The sequence below is a fragment of the Antrostomus carolinensis genome, unplaced genomic scaffold, assembly GCF_000700745.2.
Source record: "Antrostomus carolinensis isolate BGI_N321 unplaced genomic scaffold, ASM70074v2 scaffold3590, whole genome shotgun sequence".
NCBI lineage: Eukaryota > Metazoa > Chordata > Aves > Caprimulgiformes > Caprimulgidae > Antrostomus > Antrostomus carolinensis.
Genome location: NW_010288971.1, coordinates 201577 through 223471, shown reverse-complemented (window position 1 = coordinate 223471; position 21895 = coordinate 201577). Strand labels below are relative to the sequence as shown.

General features: G+C 38.0%; 1 protein-coding gene across 1 annotated transcript in view; it reads left to right on the top strand.

Annotated features, from left to right (window-relative positions):
- GFRA1 (GDNF family receptor alpha 1) overlaps positions 1-19662 on the top strand; it is a gene marked incomplete at its 5' end in the record, with an annotated part of 53504 nt that extends 33842 nt beyond the window's left edge. The window contains 2 exons of the mRNA XM_010168341.1: positions 16772-16828; positions 18811-19662. Coding sequence (XP_010166643.1) covers positions 16772-16828; positions 18811-18972 — 219 coding nt within the window. The remainder of the gene's footprint in view (positions 1-16771; positions 16829-18810) is intronic.
- Between the last annotated feature and the right edge of the window lie 2233 nt (positions 19663-21895).

Below are 21895 nucleotides of genomic sequence, written 5' to 3'. Positions count from 1 at the left end.
CCAGAATAGATCAAAATTTAACCAATAAAATCTTTATAAATTCTTCCATTTTTGCAAGGAATTGTTATTTGCTATGCAAGCAAAAGGATTTCACAAGACTTTTATAATTGAAATGTATTTTTAACCACTGTTATTGAAGCAGGTATTGATGTTTTTGTTTTGTAGTGTGATGTTTTAAGACAAGGCAGTGTGGAAGCTTACTTTTGGTTAGCAAAGCATTTTAATCACAGATGCATGCAGTTTTATGAATAACATGCCTTCTCCATCTTGTGGGGGAATGGTGCAGAGAGGGTGAGAAGTCAGGGAAGCAGTATAGCAAATTGTTGAACAACCTCCTAGTTTGATGGGGAAGAAGGCTCACTCCTGGGGAAGGACCTTGATGTGTTGTGCACAGTCCTAGTGCAGGGTCATGCCTTCCTTCTCGTCCTGCTCCCTGAAATCTCCAGAGGCTGGAGAGATGGTCCCAGATCCTGGAGTAGGGTTGTGGGTCTGCCCACCCCAGAGTCTTTTCCCAAAATCTTTGTTCCCTAGTATTTTTATGAGTCCTTGGATATATAAGTGAGTAGAGCTCATGGATGACTACTGCATTCAAATAGCACTGTAATTCTCTGATTTGCTGTCACCCTTGTTGGCTCTTGCAATCTGCTTGTTGCAGAAACTTCTAGACACTTTTGCAGTCCTTAATGATCAACAGGTTTACATAGATTAGCTCTTTCCTAGAGCACACCAGACCTATGCTGTTGTTTGGAACAAGTGGTTGATCGTATTTTGTCTAGTGCTACAGCAAAGTGTTGATGAAAGTTCATTCTCTTATGCTCACAGCTCTTTCTGATTTATTCTCAGTCCAAAATAATTTTAAAGAAGATAGAAATTGGGTAGTATGCAGAAGCCACTGCCCTGTTGTGGTAGGTCCTGAGCAGTTATCAGGCAGACAGTTCCCCACATGCCTCAGGAACCTTGTGCACATGTTTGTCTATTTCTTGATAGTTTCAAGTGTTCAGATTTCCTTGTTGCTGGTTTTAGCTGTATCTTCTTTATGAAGAATATGGTTGAAAAATGGGCTTGAGGGCATTTACCATATTCTCTCCTCTTATGCATCTTTCAGAACATGCCAATTGGGGAAGTGAATGTGGCAGCTTTGTTCATCCTCTTGCACTCAGACCCATGGCAACATTACTTTCCCTGGCACAGAGCTGTAACCTTTCCTCTGGAGATCTGAACTGCTCTGCAGTACCAGCAAAGAAAATCACACTGCTTTTAGAGAGATAGATTCCCTTAAACTCATACACAGATAGCAGCTCTAAACACAAAGATCCTTTTTAAACACCTTCCTGTACTCTTGGAAACCCTCCCTATTGACAATAATAGAAATTCAAGAAATAGAGTATTTTATCATGGAGGAAAGTTTCCCTTCAGGAAACGATAACCAAGACTAGTTCTGCCTATTTTTGTGATGAGAGTTGTTAGACTATTAGTCTCAATTTACTGGCATATCTACTCCATCTCTGAAACCTCACTTCCAGTTAACCATTAGTCTTTATTACATCGTTTTCCTATCTGTCCTTTTCTCTTTTCTTTTCTTTTCTTTTCTTTTCTTTTCTTTTCTTTTCTTTTCTTTTCTTTTCTTTTCTTTTCTTTTCTTTTCTTTTCTTTTTTCTTTTTTTTTATGTCCTCTGGAGAAGACTGAGCAGGAGGGATGTTGAGCCTGTATGTCACAGGAGGAGTCTTCATGCCATCACTGGCCATCAGTGGCTTGGCTGCAGTGGGGAAGGGTGAAGGGACTGGGGGTTGTGGCCATACTGGGGTGCAATTAAGAGATTGGAGTGGGTCCATATTTTGATTTGGGAAAAAAGTCTGAGGCAACCCTGCTTTCTTATCCTTGATTAAAGAGGATATATTGCCTTCCTCTGCCAACAGCAAACCCAAGTACATGAAGTATGTTTATGCATATGAAGTTATTTGTAAAGAGGGAATCACATGACCCAATCAAATTCTGCTTTTGTTTATACACTTGTAAGAATGGAATAACTCCACAGTTGTGTACATTGCAATTATCCTTAAGTGTACATTGTAATTATCAGTTACTCCATACATATATATGCGTCATTCTTTGATATTTCTATGTAACTCATAAACTAATGTTCTTAAAAAACAAAGGCTTGCAGTTATCATGTGGCAGATATGATCAAAAGCATTTCAGTAATAATAAAGAATATTTTTTAGCAATAGTTTCTTCCCTGTAACCAGCAGCAAATGACATATAGAGAACTCCAATGAAAATTAGAACAGAATAATAGTTAATAATTCTGAATCATACATTGGTGACAAGGTAGCATAGCTGCAAAAATAGTATACTGTTGAAGAGCTAAAATTAGGAACCTTTTCCCTAGCATGCCTAAATTTTTCAAGTAGTCAAACAAAGTTTTTGGGACAGAAAATTAAATATAGTCTTTTAACCAAATAGGCTAACATATAATTTTAATTAAAAAACATTAACAATAACAAAACAACTGAAAATCAATATATTTTTGTTCTGCTTTTAACCTGTCTGTTCATTTTACTTAGAGTCCTCACTGTCCATTAGTAATCAAATAGTGGAAATAAATCACACCCTTTATCTCCTACTTACTTTTTATCTCTAGGACTCCTAATCAGCTGTCTTACCCAAATAATAGATCTCTACATTACCCTCAAAACACCTACTCTACAGCATTTTTCAACTTGCTATTGAGTTCCAGATCATGAGACGCTGTCACCCATTTCAGTTCCTTGCCTTCGAAATCAATAGGAGTTCAAAATGTTTATTTTAGTCTGTACTTTGGAGGAGAGCCTAACTATTTCACATCAAACTGTAGTTCTAATCGATGGATTTGGACTAATAATCCCGCTTCAGGTTAAGCCTTCCTGTGTGCTTAGCTCTTTCTGTGAGCCACAAGTAAACAGACTGGCTGTTGTGCATAATGCAGGATATTTTTTCATAGGTTCACTCAGCATGTATCCTAAAGAATTATAGGATTATCCTCCCTCATGTCTTCTTAAAACAGAATTAGGTATTCAGGGCAGTAATTTACTAAATACTGCATTACCTGGTACTACTTTATTTTTCCAGATTGACATTTTCAGAGACCTTGAGTTGCAAGGCCAGATATTCTTTACCACATGCACATAAACATTTAAACGTACTGAATTCATGCTCGGATTTGTAATCTGTGCATTCAAATTTGGGAGGTAAGATACGTACCAGGTAAGGTCTAAATAGCTACCTGTGGTTTTAAGTCCCTGATTTGTGCAGATCTGGGTAAGTGGGCATATAAATTACGGGTGCACGGATGAGAGCAAAGCAGTTACAAGTATTTGTGAAAACCCATTCGTTCCTAAATTTGTGTCTGCACAAATGTATAAAAGTGGTTTGATCAGAACTTGTCTCATCAACAGTGTTTAGAATGTTTTTTACAATGGCTTGCCCTCCTCTAGAAATAGTGCATTAACAGTTGTATGTATCCAAGTTAAAGTCTTGAAGACTATTATATAATTAATTCTATGTCAGTGTACTACTCTGCACACTTCAATCACATATGCACTGTAATTGGTTTTGCGGGCAAATTTAGGGGTCTTTTCTGGAAGGGAAGTCAAATGCAAATTCAGAAGGAAAAATTGTCCTTTTGTCATACTGATTTTGAACTTAATTAGTTTGACATATTCTTGCAACTATTTGCAAAATCACGCTCTCATCAAGAGTTGGCCTAACCCCTATTACTTTTGATTAAGATTTCCTGATTATTCCTAAGGATTCAGTCATGGTTATTTGCAGATGAGAAATTCAGATTGTTACAGGCACAACAGAAAAGGTTTAGATAAAAAGAACACACGGTCTGTACTCAGAGAACAGCTTAATGAGGATACTTAGGAATCATTAATTAAGCAGAAGCTTTTCACCTTCAGGCAGATGGCTCAGATACAATGTTGTATTTAGTAGCAATACCACTTTTTGGTAAGTGCTCTTAGTGAGAGAGCTCTGCTCTTTGGAAAGTGAACTGGTCACCCTGGGTCTACATCACAGAGACAGCCCCTAAAATACAAGTTGTGCTGGCTCATGTCAGTATAACAGGGGACTGGACTCTGGTGTTTCATGAAAATTTAAAGAGAGCAACTGGCAAAGCTGCAGCTCCAAATAATCTCCAAGCCAGCGAGACGCATCTGCTCATACATGCTCTGCAAGTCCTCATTCATCATCTACTGCCCTTTGTTATGTACAAAGCCTGTTGTAGTGTAATTACGTTCATCCATGCACAGCATATCAGAAATGGAATGTCCTGTGCTGTTCAAGTGGTCAATGAGTGTGAGCAGCATAGTGATATCCCAAATCCCTTTTGCAGATGCTGTTCTCAAATACTAGGGAGGTTAATCCCATGTTGGCCACTGAACATGGCCTCTCTTAAACGTATTAAATTCACTCCCACTGGGACAGCTCAGTACACTACTGCAGTATCAGTGCTGGTGTGCATGTGCAGCCTGCATATACTGTTAATATAGAGACAGTCTGGTTTATACTTATCCCTCATCTCTAGTAATGCTGTCTTAGTTCTGACTATCTACCCACTGGTCTGGAGGTAGGAGTAACACAAGAAGCCATATTGTTGCTGTAGTCGACACACACCCAAATGTATTATTTTGGAATGCTTCCTCTCTGGAAACTTGATGATAACATATCGACAGTGAAACTTGCTAGTAAGACAGAGCTGATGCTTGTGAGTATTAGATGCATCTGAGTAGGTAGATCACAAAAACCACTCCTCACTTGGTCTGTTTTCTACTTGCCTCAGCTCAGTGCAGAACTATTAATAAAACTGTTATGCACTCAGGGAAATGTTTGCTGCCAACCATCATCAATCAAGATTCTCTTTAGATAGCACTCTCAAGATGTTTTTCTAGGTGAAACCTTCTAATCTCTCTCTTGAGTCCCACTAAAAGATGTTAAAATTTGGTAGCATAGGACACCTTCGAGATTTTTCTTGTAGGGTTTGCAATGGAATTAGAAAAATATGAGGATATAGGAGGACTGTCCCTTTTTAACAGAGCAGCTCACCTCACAAAAAGGGAAATGAAGGGCACGGGGAAACATCCTGAGTGCTTTGTGACATTATAAACCTGTATCCCATTAATTCCTCAGTGTCTTTGATGAAGTGCACTGCCTGAGGTGCAAATTAGTGCCACTTTTGTGCATTGAACCTGTCCTCTTAAGAGAAGAAGTGCTCCAGAACCGCCTCCTCATTTCAAAAATACTACAGAATAGTTGTCAGTATTGACCCGAGCTAGATTAAACTAGCTACCGTGGAATATAAGGCTGTGTCTCCCATTAATAATCCCCTGAACTATCCAGTCTACCACAACATACTTTAAAAAGTAGGCAAACTAGTTGCAATAAATCTTCAAAAGCTTCTTCCAGTTTAGTATGGAAACCTTACAAAATATACCCAAAGTGATCCTGGTGATCTCCATTACTTGCATTATTAGCATTAATCTATTTGTATTTTCTGGCCTAGTAAATGTAAACATAAATGTAAGCCTTCTGTCCTTCTGTGAACGATTTCTGTGATGAAACAAAGCAGGAACATATCCTGTGAATACAGTTTTGCATAATCTGATAATTATTTGCATAATCTGGTTATTATAGGCTCAGATTTCTTTTTAATGGGGTTATAATTGTTAAACATCTAACATTCACAATACTTTTTCTGTCTAAGAAATTATTTCAGTGATGGAAAAAAATTCTGAGTACTTCTTACTGAGCTCAAATTTGAGGCCACGTATGCAGATGACGTTTGGGAGTTACTTTCCATTTTCACTTGCTGCTGCCTGGCCAGTGGGAGAATTCTCATTGGTGCAGGGGGATCAGGGCAGTAAAGAATAAGGCACCTTTCTAATAAGGTCGTGATTCTGCAGACTCCTCTTACACCAGAGCTTCTCTGCTTGTTTGAATAGCTTTATTAACTACAGTGTGTTGTGTGTGAGAGCATCGTTCATGTGTAAATAATGGATGTGAGGAAGGTCACTATAATGTCATCCATTCAAGTGTGGTTCACTGTAACCCACTAATGTGTAGCCTCCCAAGGAGAATTAGTGTTAGGATTTCACTCCTAGTATTTTTGAGAAGGGATAATTTTTCTCTTCTTCACTCACTTCAGCAGGGGAAGAATGAATGTAGGTTGCTACATCAAAGTATTCTTGCAAGTATTGAGTTTTAAGATCCATACTACAAGGGCCTTTTAATAACATTTAGGAAGCTGACAGGACAAACCAAGGTCTAGCTTAGCTAATGGAGATCGGTTGACAAGACCAACGGGATTTTTTTTTTTTTTTCATTCATGACTTAAATTCGTTGAAACATATGCTTGTAGTAGAAAATAAAATGTCAGTCATAAAAGTTGTATGATATTAATTCACTTTTAGAAATTAAAATGCTGTCAGAATTTATTAATCAGGAATACTAACACTGAATTTGAATACCTTTCTACAAAAGTATAAAGGCTTATATTATAATGAAAATAGAAACAGATTATTATAGATGCAGCTAGCAGCTATGCTTAAAGTGGAAGTTGTCTTGCATTTTGCATTAAAAAACTCCTGTGATCAGTGACTTTGAACTTTGCCAAAACATTAACCATTTGGGTGAAATTTTTCATGTTATATGTGTGGTTCTGTCTGAATTTACTGGGGATAACTGCCTTTTAAAATCATCGCATGACATAAACTGGTTTTTTTATAGACTCTTATTAAATTTGATTGCATTATTAAAAAAAAATCTGATATTTTAATGCTGAATAGTATTTTCAGTGATAGAAAGGAACATGGCTCCTGAGGCAAGTACTGCAGCAAGTTTACTGAAATTTCAGTCCTGCCAGTTCTGAGGATACATCTGTGCACCTGCAGAATTCAACTACAGGATTAGAGGAACAGGGAGCAAATGCTTTAGATTTTTATTTCAGTGGCACTTCTGGAGAGCAGATTATGCCAAAAATGCAAAATTCACCAATTAATCCAAATTGCAGCTGTTCAAGACTGAATTACTTTAAAAGAAAATTTAAAAATAAAAAAAAATCTCTAAATCATGTAATGATTTAACAAGATGGGTACAGGCATAGCCACATAACTGTGGATGTAAGGAAACTAATGCTTTGGGCTTGAAATGTGTAAACAAAATTGAGGAGGAGAGGGCATAGCTGTATGATGGGTGCTCAACTGAGTGGCTAGTTTCTTCTATCTTTCTGTGCAAGGTTGCTTTAGTATTAGTTAGTATTAATATTTAGTTATTTAGTATTAAGATTAGTATTTAGTATTAATATTTAGTAAAAGCCTCCCCTTCTTCCTTCCTGTAATTGCAACAAAATCTCTTGTTATCTGAAGTGTTTTTGAAACCCTTTTAAGGCTTTCTGTGTTTTCTTTGTGTGCGTAACCATGCCACTGCTCACAACACACACACACATACACATATGGTTAATAAAGATAAAAGTCTTGAACATTCAGTAATTTCTTCCTTGAAAGGGCTCTCAGGCATTGGAAGGGGTTGCTCAGGGCAGTGGTGGAGTCCCCATCCCTGGAGAGATTGAAGAGTCGTGCAGACATAGTGCTGAGGGACATGGTTTGGTTGAGGACTTATTACTGTTGGGTTAATGATTGGACTCGATGATCTGAAAGGTCTTCTCCAATCTAGGAAATTCTGTGTGATTCTGTGATTTTTGGTCACTTAACTAAAAGCAGATGTTCAAGGTCATTCTCTTCCCTTCCCTTTAAAAAGTTATGTGTGAATGCAATGCTCAAGAAACCAGCAATAGTATCAGTTGCTTAAGGTTGGCATAGCACAAACGGAAGCTTCCTGTAATGCTCAGCACTTGAGGCCTCATGCAAACTGGTGTTCAAGCAAGCTTGCCTGATCTTTCCTTCCACCCGCAGAACCAGAGGACAGCACCCCTGGTACTGCTTCCTGAGTGGAGAGGCAGTGTGTGACCTTATTTTCTTATCTCTCCCACCTACTGACAGCTCGGAGTTGGATGGCTCCTGCGGCCAGCTGATGCGGCGAACATCCCTACTGAGCTCTCTCCCTGCCACTCTGCTTTTGGCTTGGGAGGCTCCCAAGTTTTTCTTAGCAGAGATTCCCAGCCACAGACCATCCTGTCATCTGCTCAGTGCAAAGGAGGACTTGCCAGCAAGTAACAGGCATAGCGCATGCCTGCCTAGCACAGAGCAGCACATCACAGCCGCCCTTCCAGCCAGCAGCTACCTGCTGGTAGAGGCACACCTGGAGCTGTGAGATGCGCTGTACAGGCACTGTCACTGCATAACTATGGTGCCTCTTTTCAAGTCTCATTAACACAATACAGAGCTGTGCTGTTCTGGCTGAGCTGCTTTTAGTCCCCTAGTAGCTGTGGCTGACAGCTGCTCAGGAGTGTTTACACCACACTCCAGTGCACCACGTAGCCCAGTCTAATAGGGGAGGTAGGTACTTCACCTGCTGCCAAATAGAACAACTTTGTTTGCGTATTTGGACATGCAAGGGGAAAAACACTCCAGCCTGGAGAAGTGTTATGGGATCTGTAGTTCTTCAATGGCTTACCTTCGTTCAAAATTAAAAGCTGGGTATATCTTTTAACTGGGATTGTAATGGCTTTGTGTTCATGCTCCTTTTCTTTAGATGCTGTTGAGTACACAGTAGTCAGATCCTACCTGTAACTGCTACGTACGGCACTGGGTTGATAGGTGTGGTGAATCACTAGGGAAATGAGTTTTAATAATAAAATTGCAAACATCTTGACTTTAGACTACATGACTGTTCAGTTTTCTAATTAGAGAAAAAAAAAGAAAAAGAGAAGCTAGGCAGCCTAAGCCATTGAGATATTAACCTAACACAACTTATTCTGTCTATGCTTTTTAGTATTCTGTTTTCTCCTCTGCCTTTCTTGATGCAAAAATATTTGCTTGAGGCAAATCCATAAAAAGACCATATTAGGAGAATTGCATAATATCCCCTAAAAATAGGAAGCAAGAATCTAGGACTATACAAATTCATTTTGCACAGATAAATGAATGACTGAACATGAAAACAAAATTGTTAGCAAGTTACTGTACTGCCATGAAAGGTAAGTCAGTTCAGTTGTCTTGGCTGGGTGTCATATTTTGTGCTATGCTCACTGGGAGACTAATTGCTTGAAATAAATATTTGAAGATCTCTGAGTCTGGTCCTTGTAAGCTGTTTGATCAGTTCCATGTTTCTGATAGGATCTGTTTTTTATAAAACATTTAAGACTGCATTAGGCAGTTTTTGTGCCATATTGCCCCAGCCATATAAGTGCAGTGAAAGATGGGGCTTAATTAAGTCTCATCTTTACTAACATGAGGATCTGGGAATGGTCCAGCAGTAATTCATTCGATACAGGTCATTTTGCCTTCTTTGCACTCTTGTTTCTGCTCATTTTGGGAGGATTACTCCCAGCTCCCCCACTTCACTCCTCCCAGTCAAATTTTCTTTTAAGTTTAAGAATGAAGAGGTTAGAGGAAGGAAGTTTTTGTCTATCTGTATCATACTTTATCAACTTTTAGAACTGTTTATCAGGTTTCTGAAGTGATGTCTGCTGCTAAGTGTGTTTCCATCTACATCTATAAAGAGACTCCAGTCTCTGCACTGGTCACCTGTTAGGCCAGAGCTAATTTGATCCATTGTTACCCAGCAATCTGGGGAAGAGACACTGTTCCCAACCCACCTGGCCCTGTCCAGATGAGACTGGACAGTCCTACCTCGTTGGTGACAAAAGAGCTGGAAAGCTGGCTTTAGCAGAAGAGCGGCCCACACATGTCCTCACCCCTCTTCCCTGAGGATTTTTCTTGCCTGTGCTGTGGTGAAGCCTTTTCTTTTCAACCCTCTTTTCTCCTGAAGGAATGCGTGGCAACAATCTCAGGAGACCCATCATCCTTTTTCCCTTTCCTGACCAGAAGACAGACCTCTCTGCTTTGAGATTACCCTCTATCCCTTGTTTCTGATGCTTAAATACTCAAAACCAGAAAGAATCTATTAATGTTGAGGGATAAGGGCACTTTTAAAATGCCCTGTGTATTCCCTCAAGAAAGCGAGAGCTTTGTGAAGGTGAGCTAGGTAGATCTGTCACTGCACAGTGTTGCCCACTGACCAGCTGTCTGCTGGTTTTAGATATGGCCTGACTCCTGATTTCTGAATGCTTGAATGGGCAAACCAGAGGGTGGCTGGGCCCAAAGGCAGTTAGGCATCCTGCAGTGCTGAGGACTACCTGGGGTCCACCACCCTGCCCATCTGGGGGAAAGCCAGACAAGACACCTGTAAGAGAATGGGGACAAACTGTGTGATTTTAGGACAAAGTTACAAAGCTATGGAGGACAGGAGCTTAGGGCTGGGAGGTGATGGGATCTGAAGGGACTGGCTGATAAACTGTTCATTGCACTGCACTGCAGCCTGTACAACTCTTGTCTGTGTTTCCCTAGTGAATATTTGGGCACAAGGGGGAAATTGGTTTGCTTTATTTAATGTCTCCCAGCTGAAAAACTTGTGATTTGATTCTTACTGTGCTGGGTGTTATCTACATAGCTTTGGAGACTAGTGCCAGCAGTATCTTAGTAATGCTTGTTTTTAAAAGATACTTTTAAAAGTGGGATGACAGCATTGTAGTGTTTTAGGCAGAATGACGACTGATAATTTCATGCCCCGAGCTTGTATCTCGAGGGCTGATTCAGCACAGTAAAAAAAAAAAAAAAAGGCAGCAGAAAAAAAAGATCTGACTTCTTTTTTATAGGATTGTGGAAAGCTGATTATTTTTCTAGTTTAAATAGCTTTGTACTCTGGCTATACGGTATGGATTTCAAAATTACTCTGTGCTGAATTGGATCCTTATTTTAGTGGCTTGTGTCTCTGACCCACACTTTGCTCATCTTCCCTGTTGAAAGTAATTTATACTCCAGTGTGGCATAGTATTACTGTGCTAATAAGAAAATACTATTGACAATTGTGATAGATGCACCCACCTCTTAGCACAGAAGAGTTAAACTGATTGCATTTTTACAGTCTGTATATTTCTCCGCTTATTTTTTTGTGTCCTGCTGTTGCAAAAGCAGGTTAGTTGCGTAGTAAATCTCTCTAATCAACACAAGAGAAGAACAAAAAGAACAGCACCTGATTTGTTATAGCTACTTCAGAAGCGTGGTCATTTGAAGGGTGTATTCTGGGAGATTTGTCTCTCTTCAGAAAGGCTTGTTAATATGGGCATAACTAACCAGGCATCTTGGGAGAGGACAGAGGTGCACTCATGAAATTTAGCTGAAAAAACAATCCACATAACAGATACTTATTGTAATGACACTTCTGTTGTGTCTCACTGTAATGTCTAAGCAATATGTTCCATAAAGCACATAAGGCACAAAGTGTGTAGCTAACAGAATGGGAGTGGTTTCTCAGTTTGGATGCTCACTCTGTGCCTGTTTACACTCAGATCCAATCCATTCAGTTCCCTTTACATGCTTCACCTTCCCTTCCCTCCTTCCAAATGAAAGCTCACCTCTGTTTGGAGCTGTCCCCAGTCAGACCTTTTCCTTGCTGTGAGTAACACAGATACACATGCTGTAGTGGATATATAAAAATACTGCTGGATGACAAGGCATAATAATGTGTGTACTGACTCCGGGTGAGGTACCACTGCAGTGGTTAATGCGTTCATTAACCATGGAGTGCTGTGATTTGTAGAAGCTGGATGCATAATTGCAGGATAGCATTTCTGGGAATAAATTCAGGGCTATAGTGTCTGCAGAGGATGGAGGCAGAGGGATTTGGGGGATGGGAAGCAGAGAGTTACTAGGTTTCGGGGGATCTTATGCTATTATTAGGTGCAGGACAAGATAAGACTAGGTTAGGGTGTATATGAGCAAGGACATATGATTGACCTCATCTAGGAGCCATTGGGATTAGAAGGAAATACAGAGATCCAGAGAGTCCAGTGTCTAGAGGAGAAATATCTCTATAAGCAATATTCCGTTCTCCTTTCAGAAAACCACTCGCTCCTTTGCTGGCCCTGATTCTCCTTTCTTTCTAGGAAAGAAATAAGTAATATTCTACTTCTGATCATGATAGTCTTTTTCTTTTCTGGACAAGCAGTTGGTTTCTCTACCAGCCTTTGACTGAGTTCAACACTTTAGTTCAAATATTAAAAGCTAAAAGTTGTGAAGCCCAAAACAAGTCTTATGTGACTAACACAGGATACTGAAGAGCTCATCAGGAGGTATATGAATATGATTATCTCTAAATATCACCTGTTGCTTGTGCTACCACAGTGATAAGATTCTATGTAAAAGCAGATGTTCATTTTTACAGAATATAAAATCTTACGTGAGTGCAAGGTTGTTGGCAGTACAGAGGCAGCTTTGTCAGAGTAGGCCACATTACTGAATTACAGTTCCCCGCAAAGCCGGGGTGAATGTCAGCCCATCTTACATAACTGTTTTACAGTCAGAGGCATGTCACAGCTGAGTGTATAAGTCATTAGCAAATGCTATTTCACCTCAGTAGAAAAGATCTCATACCTCTTTCCATATGTTTAACCAGTTATTCTAAGCTGCTTTTCTTTCACTGCTTTTTTTAAAATTATTATTTTTATCAGCCCAGCCCTGCTTGTCATTTTTTTTTAATGATGAAATTCCCATAGATTTTTTTTGTTACTGATTCAGAGCTTTATAGTAAAATTAAAAAAAAATAAAAGTTTGAAGACAGACTTATTAGCCATTTGTGTGTGTTATTTTGCTCCTGCGGGATTAAGTACTTCTAGCACCTTTGGAAGGTACATTCTTGCCTATAGGTTAGGCATGTAGGAGGCTAACATGGGGGTTAACATGTGAATCTTTGGCACCTTGCATAAAACCCAGCTCTCATTTCCCAAATTTGTTGATGTTCTGGATATTCCCTGTCAGAATTGTCTGCAGCTGTATGTGATGGTGTGGTGGTTTGGGTGGATTCACCCTTTTTGCTTGCAGCTTGCAGCCAAACACAGCCTGCTCTATCACCCTCCCCCTCCCTCACCCAGGGAGTAGGGGAGAGAATTGGAAGGAAAAGGGCAAGGAAGCTCACGGGTTGAGATAAAAACTATTTACTAATTAAAATAAAATGATAATGATAACAACAGTGATAACAGACTTATGCAAATGAGTGATACACAATGCTCACCTCCCGCTGACCAATGCCCAGCCTGTGCCACCTAGTGATCCCAGAGCCCAGACAGTCCCAAAACTGAAACCCCAGAAGAGTGAGCCTGAGCAATCCCCAAGAGAAATACCCCCATCTTCCAGTCACCCCTGGTTAATATACTGACATGATGGGATATGATCTGGAATATCCCATTGGCACATCCAAATGCCAGTTTTGGGTTTTGCTATTCGCTAAACTTCTCCCTCCCAGTCCTAATGCAGCTGTGAACCAGCCAAACACCGTGGCCTTGAGCTCCAGCAGCAGCTAATGACACCAGTACTGTTATCAACATTCTTCTCATAAGTCTGAACTGAAACACTGAAACTGAAATACACCTATTCTAATGACTAAAAAGAAAATTAACTCTATCCTAGCAAAACCAGGACAGATGGGCACACATTTCTATTGTTTAATCTTTACGGATAATGGAAGATGTTGTGAGGTTAATATCTGATGGATGAGGATATCTTTCATAATTCAAATACATGTCTCCCAGCCTGGTTGTACTTCCACCAAGGCTATCAGCATAACTTCCAAGCCCTGATTTTTTAACTCTAATAAGGTGTTCACTCACTGTGGCACAAATACAGCAGTTCTGTTACATGTAGAGTCATTTCTGCCCAAGAGTAGTGCAGGAAGAATTTTCCCTCAGGTTGTAATTACAGGACATACGCTTTCTATAGCACTCTCTTCAACACGTAGGTGGTTGTGGATTGCTTTTTTTTTTTCCCCATGACTTGTGATTTAGTAATGCACTGTTGTATTATAGTAGCGCAGCCTATGCCAGCATTTCCATTATAACCTGTTTTTACAGGTTTATAACTCAACAGTAAAAACGTACTCTTCCAATTTGAAACTTGGCATATAATATCTCATCTCATCCCATCCTCAAAATGATAGTTTTTTTCTTTCCCTCCACCTTGCCTGCCCTCCCCCACCAAAAGAGGTTGCATTTTTGCTGTATTTTTAAATGGAAGATATTGTCCTTTCTGTTTTGATAAGAGAAAAGCTTACCTGTTTATTAAAATAACTTTTCAATTCTAAGAAAGGAGGACTTTATAATAAAGGATGCATGTGAATAAGTGTTGTTGATGTTAGAATGACCACATTAAGTATATGGATACAGAGACGTATTACCTTCCAAATGAAAGCTAGGGAATATTGATCAAAATTATTGAAAAGCTGTTTTTTTTTAATGTTGATTTTGTTTCTAGCTGTTGATTTTACCCTTAAAATAGTGTTCTCAAATGTAAATATGTTTTACTGCTGCATTCTTGTTTGTCAGGCTGAATGAAGTAAAGGAAGACTTTACTGCCTATAGATAAAATAATGATATTTTTTCCTCTTTTCTTGTGTGAGAAACACAGTACAGAAAGAACATAAATTCTAACTTTGGTGTTGACACCAACTACCAAAAGTAGACTTGTAGTTAGCACAACGTTATGAATCCAGAGCAGGCGTAGACCAGCAAAGCACAATGTTTTCAGTGGACAGATGCTTGTGTAAACTAGGAAATCTAGCACTGAATGACTAAGAAATACAAGGCTTGTATGGTCCTTACAGTTTACACTGTCAAGACCTGAAGCTCTAAACCCAAGGCCTCCTATGAAGCCTCACATTCCAATTCAATATAGTATAGGTGTTTAGGATATAAGAAAATCAGAACTGAAATCTAGTTTCTCCTCCTTTACTTGTCTCCTTGGAGCCACCCTTTTAGGAGTTGAAATCTGCCCAGTTGCCATTAACAGGAGTTTCCTCACCTCTGTGAATACCACTACCTCTGCGAACACAGCAAGAAACCTTCACTGTGTTTTTTGTTGTTGTAGCAATTTTACTTCCAGGCATTTCTTTTTTCCATTTAGATACTTGAATTTATGCTTACCATATCCACTTTAATGGTACTAATTAGGAGAAAGAGTATGCAAGAGAGAGATTTCACAGAGGGTGTTTATTAATGAATTGAACTATTATTTTGTCATATATTTGAAAACTATCAACATATATACATTATGCATTCTTACTATAGCTAAGCTGTCTTTCTTTTAAATCCCAACCGTTTTACTTTTTCAGTTGTCTCTAATATGTCTATTTTAAATATAAAAGTATTATGAAAAGCAGGGAATGTGCTTCCTAATAAGAAGTTCATTTCCTCCATTTGGATTCTAAAATCAGTAATTAGGTTGAAGACTATTTTGTATCCATAGGCAGCACCAATGGCTCTTAGATATAAAATACAATAGCTGTACATGGAACTGAATTTTTTGAGGGTATAAAATTAGAATGCTCATCCCTTCCTCACATCAGCTTTAGTCCAGTCCATCTCTGCCAAACCAGTGGGATTCTGCAGTGTAAAATGAATGCAACACCGTAAGATTCAGATCCTCTTTTTTTTTTGCAGGAAATAAATTGCAAGTCCAACAAAACTTCCAGGAAGTATCATGCATGCTTGGCGCAGTCAGTAGTTTCAGTGTGTAAATCCAAGTTTTCTGTTATAAGACTTGATTGTCCATTTAACACTGGTAGCTCCTATAAAAGAATGTTGTTTATATTTCTGGAATATACAAAGAAAGAAATGATACTGAGAATCACTGAAGTACTTAAATCAACCACAGCACCATTTACTGAAAATATCTTCAGCACCATGGGGACTGCTATTGCTATTATAGAAAAGCAGAAAATTCCCAGCCCAGTCATGTTCACTTGAGCAATGGAAATATTAAACACCTTATGATGCTAGACAGAGAACACACTATTGCTTTCATTTTGTATGATGCTGCCACTAGAAACGTTTCTTGCTCGAGTCTGTGTGGAGGGCACACAGTAATAGCAACAGATGGATGCTCATCGTAAGACATGGCTGAAGATATAGCAGATTCATTTTTTTTTAGGCTTTGATAATCTAAAATATTCCTTCATTTAATAATATTCCATGTATAATAATTGGTGAACACAATGTAAATAAATTAAAATTCAATTTGACTTACAGGTATAATGTTAAAAGACATTAAATGTTCTTTATGTAACTTCAGTGGCAGCCATGCAATATATTAAAATTATATTTGTATTTTCATAATAATACTTGTAGAAGTTGCAATAATCGTTAAACATAAAATACTGCTGTGTTGTATATTTTCCTAAAACTGAGGAATATGTTAGCAGGTTTTTTTATATGCAGTGATATTATGGTAATTATTAACTCTTATAATTTAATTTCTTCTCATGAATTTCCAGCACCATTTTTAAGGGGCCACAGAACATAACATCTTCACTGCACCTGATGGCAGTCATCATTGTAATTACTAAGTACCCATAGCTGACTGTTTGAAGTTTTGCTGTAAATTCAAATCAGAATGTGAATGTTATTGGAAAACATGCAGTTACCTTTGGAGAGTTTATTTGTTAATCATGTGCAAATCGCTGTCAAAATTATAGGAGTGTGACAACCCATGTGAATTTATCTAATTGTTTTGTGCTGCTGTTTGTATAAATTTTACAGGGAATAAATTTTGCATTTGTTCGTAGGCACAGAAGAAGCGGAAATCCAATGAATCTGTAGATACAGAGCTCTGTCTTAATGAGGTAAGAGTGTGGATCCTGTATATTTCACAGCACAGGTGGCTCCCCATGATATGGGATGTTCAAAGTCTGTCAAGATTATAAATGGCTTACCTCACATTAAAGTCTTGTTAGTATTGTTATAAGTGGATAACATAATGTATTAAAGAATGATCTTACTCAGAAATCTGGAGCTGGGCTCAAAGCAGCCTCTTCTGACTTTGTATTTTAATAGCTGTGTAGTACATGCTTAGGCAGAGCCCATGGTAATTACCATTGCACCTAGTGAGTATAATTAGTTAATAATCTGCAGGAACACAAGATGATACGGCTTTTAACAAATACATACAAGTATGCTGGACATCATTCTGTAGCTAACAAAAGTGACCAATTTAGGGCATGAGATAATGTTCACATCAGGAGATGTGATGCTTCTACATCAGGAGACAGATTGACAGCCCCAGGAGACATGAACCTCCCAGTGCTGTTTGAATAGTCTGCTCCACCTGACCTCCAAGGCCTCCTTTCAGATGTAAACATTACATCAGTTTCCATGTCTGTCAGTCCATATCCTTTGTACTGAGTCTCCCAGGAAGCTTGATAATTAGTTGATGTACATAAATCAATTTTTACAATATGGAAGAGACCGTATCTTTGAGATTCTCCTTCATCAGTCCAAATTTGCAAAGTTCTTCTAAACAATGACAGTTCTATAGCCCATTCCTAATTCTTTAGATTCTATTAAGAATTTCCTGTAGATATTAGAATGAAGCCTAATATCATGTGAGGGATCAGTGCAGGAACGTGAACAGATCTGTTGACATCTTGTGCTGGCTATAAGAGCTTTAACTAGAAGGAAGGCCCTAGTAACTGTAGTTTACTGTAAGAACTGCTGGTCCATCTTATCCCATACTCTGTCTGTGACAGTTTCCAAACAGCATATGCCCAGGGCTGAGTATAAGAAAGCATATTGTGATAATTCCTCCAGTGTCTCAACTAGCTCCATCAGATTACATCTCAAGGCCTTCTAGTTAGCCAGTCCTAGCAGGTGACAGCAAAGTGAAGGAATGGCACAGAGCTCTATCCGTGAATGCTTCCCTGGCTCTGCAGACAGTCATTCCTGTGGAAACTGGTGCTCTATTCTCATTCTTTGTATCTGTTCTGGGTAATTCTGGCTTGTACCTTGGCCCATTGCCTCTCCTGGACGGGTGGAAGCTTATCCTGTCTGTTGGGTCTGTGCAACTTGGCATAGAGTAGATTGGATTTAATGACTTTAGAGGACCCTTCTAGGCTAAATTGTTCTGTTTCTGTGATTATAGCTGTTTGATTTTAATTTTTTTTAAATGAAGATGGTAAGTGATAAGAAATATTCCTGTTGCACCTCCTCCATAAATAGCTCACTATAATCTGCTAATCTGTACTTGCATATACATACTGTTTAATTATTTTTAGCAAAGAAGACAAGGAATGTAAATGATGCAGCAATTAAGGGAAAAAAGGCATGAGAAAGATAATTTTTCTTAAGTTAGAAACCTCTGTCTTTTCTGATCCCATGAATTAGATTTTATCTATTGTTATCCAGAAGTAACTTGTTATCAAACAAACTTGTTCTGTTGACTGTGCAGAAGTTGCAGTTTCTCTGTGGATCCTGCATTTCCTTTTTAAAATAAACTGGCATGTTAAACACAAATCAGTAAAAAAATTGCCATGCTTAAGGATAGGTTTACATGGAGAACCACTGCTAAAGTGGGGATTTTTTTAATACTTCATCTTTTATTTTTAATTGTGTTGTACTGCTGTTTTTATCCTTTAAACTAAACTTTGAAATGCTGTCATTTTAACATCTAGTTTTGTGCCTTTTGTATCTTTCAATCTGTGACAGTGATATATAGGTGACAGCGAAGGATGAGACGTGAACAGACAAAAGATTAATTTCATGATGTAGATTTAAGTATTTTGCAATGAAAGTGTGTAATGGTGACCAAGGAAAGTATTGTGTCTTGCAGAATGCTATTGGGAAAGACAACACAGCAGGAGTCTCCACCAGTCACATATCTTCGGAGAATTCGTTTGCTCGTCCTACAAGCTTCTGTCTAAGCACACAGCTCACTCTGATGACACTTGCACTCTCATTCTGTTTGTTCCTAAGCTCATCAGTCGTCTTGTAGCTGCATTACAAAAGGACATGTTTAAAAAAAAAAAAACAACACAAAACAAACACCAATAAAAATCTGTTTCCTGTCCTCTGTTGTTTATCTGGAATTCCAGGTCTGGGAGCTAAGCTGAGGCACTCCTGCTAGAACAGTTTCAGTCAGCTGGAATTTTTTTTTTCTCTCTCTAAAAAAGCTTCTTGTGATCTTTAGAGGCTTTGTGAAATACTTGGTGCAGTGCTACATTCCAAACCCAAAAGGCTTTTGGGCATGCAGTGTGTAAAGAGACAGTGTGTAAATTTGCCTGTAAAGTGACCTGGTTGGATTATTTTAATAATAATTATTTTAATTACGGCCTTTACCTGAGGAGGATGGCAGTTTTCTTAAGATCCTGTTTATCTCATTGAATGGTTTTGGTTTCCAAATTGATTGAACTTCAGACTATGAAGGATGCCAGGCTTTTGTCTAACAGTGAATGTTCTCCCAGAGAGTGGACTTTATGAAACTTATTCATTTGATAAATTGCTACTGATGTTAAACTCTTTCAGTGTATTAGCATTTTCCTCTTTAAATGTTTATGTACTGTAAGTAATTCTGCATTCCCTGCTGAGAAGCCATTATATTTCGCATACAGGTATAATGTACATCTTTCAGTTAAATTCTCATAAAAATAGAGTGTGGCATAGAACTTTCTAACAGTACATTTATCTTTTAATTATAGTCATCTAGCCTTAACAAAGGTGAAGATACTTTAAATTAACAAGAAGCAGCCATTGTGAAAGCTTGACAGAGATACATTTCTTGAAATTTGAGGATGAGCGGTAGAAACGAATTTGCTACAGGGTTTCAGCTGTACAGTCTGTGGTCTTCTATGCTTCCATTGTGATGATATAGTCCAGTAACTATACTGTTTGTTTAATAAAAAATGACGTGCAGTTTATTTGCTCTACTAAAACAGTATTATCTTTTTATACATAACTGATAGTGTCAGCTCAAAACATTACAGGAACTTCATGCCTTACTTCTCTTATCACAGCATTGTAGAGGGAAAAGAGGTAGTAGGATATCATTTAAACTGTGTTTTATTTCTTAGACTGCTAAAATCAACACAAAAGCATGGTTGATCCAATTACAAGGCAACATCATGCGCAGTCACCCATGACAGGCTTTTCTCACCCTGGTAGTTGTTACTGCAGACCTTGGCATTGATGACATGATGAACTGTTTGCAAGACCAGTTCCAGAATATTACCGGTATATGTGATTTGATTGTCTTGGTTCTCATTCAGTGACATTGACAGCCTGTGCTGGCTCATGGTGATTTTGTGTGGTATCTAGAAGGAATTCTTTAAAGCTTTAAATGTCATCAAGCAGGCAGCGTTTCTCCTAAGGGCTGTCTTTATACCTTACTGTGATGACTTGTTGACTGTTACAAGCAGTTATGTCTAAATGATCAACAGTAATCAGGTTTTGTTTCTACTGAAAGCAGAAGATAACTTCACCAAACAAGGAGTTCATCGTGTTGAATTTACAGATTTACACTGAGACTTACACAATTATGCCCCGGCCTACTCTGAAATGTCCAGATCAGTTACTTGCAATACAGCTATAAAGTCAAATTAGTGTTTTATAAGCTGCAATGAAGTTTGAGAGTGTGCAAAATACACATCTTACTAAGAGATTATTAAACCTATTGAAAAATTAATCTTTTGAGCTTTTTCTTAGCTAATAATAAACACTTTCATAAATGCTGGAATTCACTTATGTACTCTTGATTATGGTCACATAATATAGGTTTCAAACACTGTGCCACTGATAGAATTCTAGGATACTCTGTGCCACTGAACATAACAAATTAGACAATATTACTCTTTAATTCTGTGCTGATAAGAAACTGCAAATTACTTTCAAAGGCATCAGAGCTGCTTTCGGAGAAGAAATATATAGCACATCATTACCAGCAAAGCCCATGTGGTTCCTGTTGCTCTTCTTGTAGGAGCTAATCAAATTATTGAAACCTAGTGAAAACAGAAAAAAGATTACGAGATTCATGATTTAAAAAATAAATCAAATTATTTTATGTCAAAAAGAGTTGATAGTATAACCTATTGAAATGCAAATGAACATAGCATTATAATTCCAAAGTCTCACATTATCCAATTAAAAATATTTTCAAAACAAATTCATAAACATTACAATCATTAAATTAATCTTTGATCCACGAAGCTTTCTTTAAAATATCATTTGTATTCAGCACAGTAAACATTTTAAGCAGTATTGGGAATTTTAATAACCTCCCAGTATAGTACATACTTTTTGAAGATTTTTTACATTTGGTTTGATTACAGTACCTCTGTTACTTTTAATACCAATTATTAGAGCTTTGACACTGAATAAAAGCTATTGATCACATACTGTAAACAACAACCTAATTAAGTTCTGATTACAAAAGAAATTGCTAGTTATCTGATTCAATGTGAGTTACCTTTGGAAATACAATTATGTATGTAGGAGAGGAAGAAATGGTGTTTTATACAGCTAGCCGTGTTACCACAAACAAAACAGAGCACTCAAGCTTTTTTTCCCATGTAAATTGAAAGCATACTGCATTCTTAATTAAAAAAAAATAAATTGCTTATTAAACAGGCAAAAGGGGAAAAAAAATCTTAAGAGTCTGACACTTAATGAGGTTTTTAAAGGCATCACCATGCAAATACTGGAGAATTTTTAGAAGTTGGATGTGGTGTGGATGATGTCAATTTAGCGTGGTGACCTTGTCAATGCAGTCATTTGCTACAGTACTGAAGTATGCAAATTGTTTAATTTTTTTCCCTTTCCAGTCACTAAAATGCCATGTGTTGAGTGCTCAATGAACAAGCTTACGCTGAGCTTTATATATGCCTTTAGTACATTAATTTTATCAATATAATAATGTGGGAATT